The 10000-nt window shown below is 45.1% G+C and overlaps 1 protein-coding gene across 1 annotated transcript in view; it reads left to right on the top strand.

Annotated features, from left to right (window-relative positions):
• The window catches only part of ppp6r2a (protein phosphatase 6, regulatory subunit 2a), a 56507-nt gene that overhangs the window by 32098 nt on the left and 14409 nt on the right, over window positions 1-10000 (top strand). The window contains exons 10-14 of the mRNA XM_076302789.1: window positions 3729-3881; window positions 7740-8117; window positions 8357-8421; window positions 9410-9525; window positions 9931-10000. The exon at window positions 9931-10000 is cut by the window's right edge and continues 16 nt beyond it. Coding sequence (XP_076158904.1) covers window positions 3729-3881; window positions 7740-8117; window positions 8357-8421; window positions 9410-9525; window positions 9931-10000 — 782 coding nt within the window. The remainder of the gene's footprint in view (window positions 1-3728; window positions 3882-7739; window positions 8118-8356; window positions 8422-9409; window positions 9526-9930) is intronic.

The following is a 10000-nucleotide window of genomic DNA, read 5'->3' as shown; positions in this document are numbered from 1 at the left end:
ACACACACACACACACCTTACTTTACCTGAAAGCAATCCAAACAAACTCTGATTCTTGCCCTCTTGAGCTCTTGCATTTGTTTGCACAGACACAATCACTGTGCACACACACACACACACACACACACACACACACACACACACACACACACACCATCTCTCCTAGTCCAAGATAAGAGAAGAATAAGTGAGCGGACAGGCTGATAGTTTGACCCTGTGGTGTGACAATGACCTTGGCAGCATCGATCAGCAACATTTCCAGCTAGCGAGAGGGGAAACGCCAGTTGTTTTTGGCCTGAATGGGCCCGCTATAAAAAGCCTCAGTGCAAGGCTCTGTGGGGCTAGTGAGTGTGCAAGGCTCTGTGGTGAGTGTGCTGGTGAGTGTGCAAGGCTCTGTGGTGAGTGTGCTGGTGAGTGTGCAAGGCTCTGTGGTGAGTGTGCTGGTGAGTGTGCAAGGCTCTGTGGTGAGTGTGCAAGGCTCTGAGGTGAGTGTGCTGGTGAGTGTGCAAGGCTCTGTGGTGAGTGTGCAAGGCTCTGTGGTGAGTGTGCTGGTGAGTGTGCAAGGCTCTGTGGTGAGTGTGCAAGGCTCTGTGGGGCTAGTGAGTGTGCAAGGCTCTGTGGTGAGTGTGCTGGTGAGTGTGCAAGGCTCTGTGGTGAGTGTGCAAGGCTCTGTGGGGCTAGTGAGTGTGCAAGGCTCTGTGGTGAGTGTGCTGGTGAGTGTGCAAAGCTCTGTGGGGCTGGCTGGTGCTGTCAACAGCGCAATTAAAGACACATAAGTCCATTTATGAAGATGACTAACTAAAAGAAAGCGCATAGAGTGCCTCGCTGCATAGTAAGGGTGTCACGATTTCGATTTTATTTCCAAATCGATCGAAATTACATCTCAATCTCGAACTTCGAACTTAAAAGTAGAATCGACGATGCAGCCACACCCCCAATGTCACGTCCAGCATGTATGACAAGACGCACAAACACACATGCACGTGCTGAACTGCAGCGTCAACACTCCTCTAATTTTAAGCTGCAGCCAGTTAAAATATAGGCCTACACATCAATCTACCGAAATCAAAGACCCTCTTGCTACTTTGAAATCACCGGTGTGGAAGTATTCGTTCATTCACGTCAATTAAAACTAACTTAGCCTACTCAACTTAGCAAGTGAAAAGATGGTCTAATTACAGTCCAAAGTTACTTTCAGGCTTAAAATGCACATTTATAAGTACATATTCCATGAACACTAACCTTGGGTCTCTTCGGAGTGTGCTGAAACAATCAAATTAACATTCTGTGTTGTTTCATTTTACTATGTTCACGTCTCTGTTTTAGCCTAAAGTTAGTTCTGTTTACATTACAACCTCGCGGTTGGAACGGTTTCAAAGCGGTTTCAAAATAAAAGCCCCCCGAAAAAGAAAAGGCCAAAAAGAGTAAATAACATATAAGGAATGCATTAATAGTAATATTTTAAAAAGATCGAAAATCGAATCGAATCGTGACTTTAAAATCGAAAATTACATCGAATCGAGGATTTGGAGAATCGTGACACCCCTACTGCATAGAAATTAATATTCAGATATCCAACAGTGTCCATGTCCATGACTGGTCATTTCATTGGTTACAAAGGCACAGCTAGTCACACAAGCCTACAGTAAATGGAAAATGCATCGAGAAAACAGTACAACTTTACTTGTGCCACCTCACTCCACAAATAAACATCAGAACTATTGTGAGAGTGCATGCATCTTTAAAAATGAAACGTATTCATTTGCATATTGCCTGAAAACGAACAGGAACGGTGCGTATTACCGGGTTATTAGTATATTATTATATTATTAGTATATTATGGGTTATTAGTATATTATTATATTATTAGTATATTATGGGTTATTATTATATTTTTATTATATTATTATTAGTACATTATGGGTGATTATATTATTATTATTATTATTATTATATTGACCGGTTATTAGCTTTCAGATTGTCGTGCTTATTCAGATGTGTGTTTATGCAGGCACACCTCTACTGCATCCATAATAGCGTGATCACACCAGTAGGAATGCATTCAGAAGGCAGACAACACACACACCACACAGCCAGTGAGCAGGTTTATGTCATGTGATTGGAAGTTTAGGTACTTATCTCACTCACATAATGATCAGTCAAGTCAAGTCAAGGTCGTCCAAGGTCATAAAATCCAGCCATCAAGCTAAGTGGAGCCTGGATTAATAATTGAAGTATGTGGATCATAGCATGAGATGATGTCAAGATGGGTATGTCACTCATGAGCAAATTTTACTCAATATGTAATGTGGGGAGGAAAGGGTAATGGATTAAAGATGTGCATGTGCAGTGTTATAAAAGATATTGTGTGTGTGTGTGTGTGTGTGTGTGTGTGTGTATCAGGCAGGAGAACGTGTCTGAGCTGCTGAAGACCATGTTTGAGGGGGAGCGGACAGAGGCATCGGTCGTCAACGGAACTCAAGTGCTACTTACATTACTGGAGTCACGGAGGACGGGGTCAGTCTCTCTCACACACACACACACACAAGGGCTGGAGTCCATGTACACACACTGCCCACATCCCCATTGCCCCCCACACACACACACACACACACACACTCTCTTAATCAGCCAATTCCTTACTCATGTTTCAGTCTCTGCCTTTACCAGGACTCATGTCACTAAGCTTTAAGTACATCCCAAGCTCTCAGAACACACACACACACACACACACACTCATTCCCCAGCACTCAGAATACACACTCACACACACTCATTCCCCAGCACTCAGAACACACACTTAGACACACACTCATTACCCATCACTCAGAACACACACACCCACTCACACACACACACTCATTCCCCAGCACTCAGAACACACACACACTCAGAACACACACTCACACACACACACTCATTCCCCAGCACTCAGAACACACACTTACACACACACTCATTACCCAGCACTCAGAACACACACTTACACACACACTCATTACCCAGCACTCAGAACACACACACACACACACACTCAGAACACACACTCACACACACACTCATTCCCCAGCACTCAAAACACACACTCACACACACTCACACACACACACACTCATTCCCCAGCACTCAGAACACACACACACACACACTCACACACACACACACTCATTCCTTGCTGACGCACTCCCTCCTCCTCCCTCTTGCTCCCGGTCTCTGCTACAGGCTGGAGGGGCTTATGGATCTGTATTCTCAGGGAAGTGAACGGTCGTACACTGTCAGCGGCAGTATTCTGCGTGCTATTGAGCCTCATCTTAAAGACTTCCAGCAACTTCTACTTGACCCTCCCAAGGTAAACCTCTTCAGAGAGTCCAAAGTGCAAACAGCGTCTGTATATAGACACACTCCTACGGTTTCAGGACATTCTGGTATTTATATTTTCATTAACAGCTATTTATTTAGTGGATCTGCTGAACATATTAAAAGTGCAGCACTACAGCCTGGCTGAGCTTATGGCTTGAACTTGGACTTGGGCTCAGAGCGTAGGCTCAGAATTAGTTTTGCCTCATAGTAGTGGACATTGGGTCAAATATGGTGATCTTGACTGATCTACTGTGATTGGTTAATGCATCTGCCTGAGAGGACTAGCAGGTATGCTGCATTTGTTGTTCCTGACTTGCTACTGACTCTGCGTGTGTGTGTGCGTGCGTGTGTGTGTGTGTGTATTTCAGAAAAGTGCAATATTGACAACGGTGGGCGTGCTGGAGCAGCCCCTGGGTAATGCCCGTCTGCACGTGGCACGGTTGGTGGCCGCTCTGCTCCAGACCAGCGATGCCAGCCTCTGCCACGAGCTCTGCCGCCTCCACATCATGGACAAGCTGCTGGTGCGGACACACACCGATACACACACACACACCGATACACACACACACCGATACACACACACCGATACACACACACCGATACACACACACCGATACACACACACCGATACACACACACACATACACACACACACATACACACACACATACACACACACCGATACACACACACACAGATACACACACACACAGATACACAGATACACACACACACAGATACACACACACACCGATACACACACACACCGATACACACACACACAACGATACACACACACACAGATACACACACACACACAGATACACACACACAGATACACACACACACACAGATACACACACACACAGATACACACACACACAGATACACACACACACACAGATACACACACACACACACAGATACACACACACACACACAGATACACACACACACACACACACAGATACACACACACACACACACACACAGATACACACACACAGATACACACACACAGATACACACACACAGATACACACACACAGATACACACACACACACCGATACACACACACAGATACACACACACACACCGATACACACACACACACCGATACACACACACACCGATACACACACACACACACACACACACCGATACACACACACACACAGATACACACACACACACACACACACAAATACACACACACACATACCGGTACAGTTGTGGACTTGCATGCAGACCATTATATACTGTACATTCATACATACTAGGGATGGGCATAATTAATCGACAATCGATAGTTGATCATTAAGAATTTCGTCGATCACGTTAATTTGTTGTCGATTAAACTTATGCAGGTTGCGTTACATACAGTAGTGTGTCTTGAAGCAATTAAATGAATCACTGTGTGGCAGCAATTAAACATTATAGGCTACCACCCGGGGACAATATTTGGCGCTATAGGCTACTCAGTTACCTACGAGTTTCCGTTTTGATTTAAGAGTTCACGGTGAAGTGTGGCGTGGGACCATTTTATCGTTTAAAAAACGTTAGTTCACTACAAACAATGCGATGTAATAATTGCCTACCAGTAAGGCTATCAGTGCACGAGCAATAGAAGACATTGTTTCGATTTAACTCAATGAAACAAGAGCTCTTAATATTTTATATTGTTGGTTGGTTTAATACAGGGGTCTCAAACACCCAAACACCAAATCCGGCCCGCGTCCGGCCCAATTCCGGCCCGCGACGTATGTCAAAATAATAATGTAATCCGGCCCTTGAGGGTATTTGTAATTGCGACAAACAACGATACTGATTAAAGTAGACGATAGATCCAAGTACGGTGACATCTCATTTGTAGCCTACTCTGCTCCACTATGTGCTAGACATCCAGAGCTTGATTCAAACCCAAAATCGCTGCGCAAAGTTTTCAGGAAATACTTGTATTACACGCGAGAAACACAAAGACGTGCATTTGTAATGACGCGGAAGCGATGCAGGCCATAGTGTTGCATAAATTGAAGCAGAAATAGGCCTACACCTAATGTTGAAAAAAGTTCACGTGTGATGAAGTCTTAGGTAGGCTGTTATTCACCTATTCTGATTCTGAAGGAGAATATCATTTTGGAGATTATGATCGATCGTCTATTGACAGTGAGTCACAGTGCGTCTGTGGAGGTGGAGGTGCGTCTTTGCGTGTATACGACGGTGTCCACTAAGCATACCATGCTTATTTCGACCCTCTGCACAACATAGCTTGGAGGTTGCAGTGGTAATCGTGATGAAAGTGTACGTAATGGACGTGGTACAGACAGCAGGGCTAGTAGAAACAGGGCTCTAAAGAACTACAGTCACCCGCAATATGATGCGAACTTCTGGGTACTCAGAATACCCGCGATAGGAACTGATTTGACCAGAATACTTTATTGTAGGCCTTATGGTTTAGTAATACATCACTAAACCATATACATCTTAGGTGTTGGTATACTTCTTAGGTGTTTTCCTGTTAATTTGTTATGTGGGTAATATGAAAAAAAGGAAAGTAAACCTGCTCAAATATGTTCATCCAGTATTTACTGAAAGGTGCATAATTTGAGGTGCTTGCCATCCAATGATGGGTACATTTACCCCCTTCATAAACTTTTGTTTATACTCAAAGATTTTTACATTTACAGTAGGACTTTATCTCTGACCACTTTCAAGCCATGGCCTTTTGAAATTTTGATATAAAAATCCAATGGTGTTGCTTTCTTAACCCTGACGCCTAGTTTGCCAGGTTTAAAAAAGTTATGAGAGGAAAATATTTTTATTTGGTGTGAAAAACACACACATACCCGTTTTTATGCTTTTTGTTTGTTTTATAATTTGTATTAATATTTATTTTATCATTATTTTATTTATAAGCTAAGGTTGCTAGCACAGGTGTCTAAAACTAGATAAAAACACTTGCACTTTCTGTTTGCAGTTTTGTGTGGTATTTGAAAAAAAGAACATTGCATTTTCAGAAATAGCCGGCCCTCCAATCAGATGACGTTGGCAGAAGTGGCCCACAGCTCATTTGAGTTTGAGACCCCTAGTTTAATACCTTGTCAATGAAAAGTCGTTGTCTTACACCATGGGTTTCCAACACGTCGCTCTTAAGCTTGCTGTTCCCTTCTGAGCTTGCAGGCTGAAGCAGTAGGCCTAGGCTACTACATTTAAACACAATTGTTGCCGCGACTGGAGGCATTCCAGCCTACGAATTTAATAAAGTAAATCGTGCAATTCAAACTCAATTTAGGCTACTTGGCTATGCAATAAGGTTTCCATTACAGCACAGTGCACGTTTTGAATGAATGAAAGCGGCTGCCTTGTCTCGCAATAAACAGTGGGTGAAAATCACGAATCTTTCAACTACATGAAATGTAATAGTGAGCCATCAAATACCTCCCAGATTTCAGTGCTCATCAGTCCCAACATTGAGCAATATAATCAAACTGTCCAAAAGTAAATTAAATTCCAAACCAAGCATTATTATGTTTTTGGTTAAGTTATTGTTTAACATGATTCTTTTTTATAATTTATTATTTTGGAACAAACGAGGGTCTCTGTTTAATCTGAACGCCGGCTCGTATTCCGCTGCTTTAGAGCACCGCAGTGCAGCGCTTAATATCTTCAAGTTTAGCCTTTAATAGGCTATCTGTTTAGCCTAACCGAACGTCTAGTTTAACTCCCACAAGTTATTCTTCTTGTGATAAAGATCTCATCAATGAAAAACACGCTGTATTTTTGTATTTTCATTGCATTTTTAAATTTATAAAAAGTTAAATAAATAATGAATTTTAATATAGGCCAATAAATATGAATGATTAATCGATAGTCGATCGTTAATTCTCCCGACGAGAGGAGAGAGTGGGGAGTATTCACTGTTCTAGATGAGGAGAGAGTGGGACGTGTTCTAGAGGAGAGAGTGGGGAGTGTTCTAGAGGAGAGAGTGGGACGTGTTCTAGAGGAGAGAGTGGGGAGTATTCACTGTTCTAGATGAGGAGAGAGTGGGACGTGTTCTAGAGGAGAGAGTGGGACGTGTTCTAGAGGAGAGAGTGGGACGTGTTCTAGAGGAGAGAGTGGGACGTGTTCTAGAGGAGAGAGTGGGGAGTATTCACTGTTCTAGATGAGGAGAGAGTGGGGCGTGTTCTATAGGAGAGAGTGGGGCGTGTTCTAGAGGAGAGAGTGGGGAGTATTCACTGTTCTAGATGAGGAGAGAGTGGGATGAACTAGAAAGGAACTAGATGATGGACGTGTTCACTGTTCTCTCTCTCTCTCTCTCTCTCTCTCTCTCTCTCTCTCGCGTGCTCTCTCTCTCTCTCTCTCTCTCTCTCCACTCCAGGATCTCTTCTTCAAGTACACCTGGAATAACTTCTTGCACTTCCAAGTGGAGCTGTGCGTGGCGTCCATCTTGAACCACTCCGGCCCCTGTGAGTCCCTGGCCCTGGCCTCTGTGGCTACCTCTGGCCTGCAGAACCACCTGGAGCAGGCGCCGCCCGCAACGACCTCCGCAACGACCTCCGCAGCCTCCGGAGACACAGGCTCTGCCCCCACCACCTCCCCTAGCCCCGCCCCTAGCCCAAGCCCCGCCCCTGCTAATGCCGCCAACGCCGACGCCGCCACCTCCAGCCCCCCCGCCGACGGCGAAGCCAAAGTGCCGCTGAGCAGCGTGGCCGAGCCCCCTGCCCAGACCTCCGTCCACGACATGCTGGTGGCACATGTAGGTCCTGTCCACGTCCACGTCCACGTCCACTCTGTCTGTGTCTGTGTCTGTCCGTCCTCCTGTTCAGTCCCTTCTGGACTCTTTAAGGCACTTGTTCAATACTGACTGCCTGTTATGCACAGTGCAGCACAACACAACAGAACAGATCTGTTCACAAAATAAATTGTGTGTGTGTGTGTGTGTGTGTGTGTGTGTGTGTGTGTGTGTGTGTGTGTGTGTGTGTGTCTCTCTTGCAGCTCTTCCAGCAGTGCCGTTTGGTACAGAGGATTCTGGATGCCTGGGAGGAGAATGACAAGATTCAGTAAGAGTCTTCATACTTTAACGCACACACACACTCTCTCTCCTGTGTGTACACACCGATTTGAGCTGCAAAATTACCAGAACTCATTCATTTTCTATGAGAGCTGCAAATCTGTCTGCGTCGCAAATTGGGAGTTTTGAGCGACCAGAGCGCTAAGCAGAAAGTTGAAACTTGGGCAACTTTATGGTAATGAGCTATGACGCGGTTCAACGGCAAACGACAGGCAACCAATCGGTGCCTTGTGTGCTTCGCAGCTCCTTGAAACAAAGTAGCAAGATCAGAGCGGCAAAAGCTTCCCGAGTCCTCGACAGGGCGGCCAGAGCATAGGTTGCAGCTCAAGTCACCCGCGGTGCGTTCGATAATGTTCAATGTTCAATCTCTCTCTCTCTCTCTCTCTCTCTCTCTCTCTCTCTCTCTCTCTCTCTCTCTCTCTCTCTCTCTCTCTCTCTCTCTCTCTCTCTCTCTCTCTCTCGGCCTACACCAAGAACAATAACCATAACGATAAAAGTGTTCACACTGAACAACGATAAACAAAGTCTCTCCTTGTGTTAATGAATGCGACAGTTAAAATTCAATGGGGTCTGATTAGCTATTAGCTTTTTATCGTTCTGAAAATCGATCTGAAAGTGATCCCCAACGATATTGTTCTTCATGTCGTTATCGTTATAGTTTATGTGTGAATGTCATTCATATTAACGAGAACGATATTTATTTATAGCTATCGTTCTTGGTGTGAATTGGCCTTAACTCATTCACATATATATAATCACACACACATTCACTGAGTGACGATGCTGTTGCCTGTACTCACACACACATTCACTGGCTGACGATGCTGTTGCCTGTACTCACACACACACACACACTGAGTGACGATGCGGTTGCCTGTACTCACACACACACACACACACACTGAGTGACGATGCTGTTGCCTGTACTCACACACACACACACACACTGAGTGACGATGCGGTTGCCTGTACTCCAGGTCAGAGGGAGGCACTAGACGGGGCAACATGGGCCACCTGACGCGCATCGCCAACACAGTGGTGCAGAACCTGGAGAAGGGCCCCGTGCAGTCCCACATCAGCGGCCTCATCAAAGGTACGCACGCACGCACGCACGCACGCACGCACGGCCACGGGGCTGGGGCCGAGTTTCCATACGCTGGTTTGTGCTGTTTTTGTTTTGATTTGTTGTTTTGTTGTGTTTTGTTTTGTGCGGTCAGGATATGATAAGGGGTGTCATGTTGTGTTTTGTGCGGTCAGGATATGATAACGGGTGTCATGTTGTTGTGTTGTTGTGTTTTGTGCGGTCAGGATATGATAACGGGCGTCATGTTGTGTTTTGTGCGGTCAGGATATGATAACGGGCGTCATGTTGTGTTTTGTGCGGTCAGGATATGATAACGGGCGTCATGTTGTGTTTTGTGCGGTCAGGATATGATAACGGGCGTCATGTTGTGTTTTGTGCGGTCAGGATATGATAACGGGCGTCATGTTGTTGCAGAGCTGCCAGAGGACTGCAGGGGGCGCTGGGAGAGCTTTGTTGGGGAGACGCTGAGAGAAACCAACAGGAG

The sequence above is a fragment of the Alosa pseudoharengus genome, unplaced genomic scaffold, assembly GCF_046254945.1.
Source record: "Alosa pseudoharengus isolate Yale_2024_CS ecotype anadromous, Long Island Sound unplaced genomic scaffold, YU_APseudo_1.1 YU_APseudo_1.1_scf_24, whole genome shotgun sequence".
Classification (NCBI taxonomy): domain Eukaryota; kingdom Metazoa; phylum Chordata; class Actinopteri; order Clupeiformes; family Clupeidae; genus Alosa; species Alosa pseudoharengus.
The sequence above is the reverse complement of the archived record's forward strand: the minus strand, read 5'-3'. Positions and strand labels throughout refer to the sequence as shown.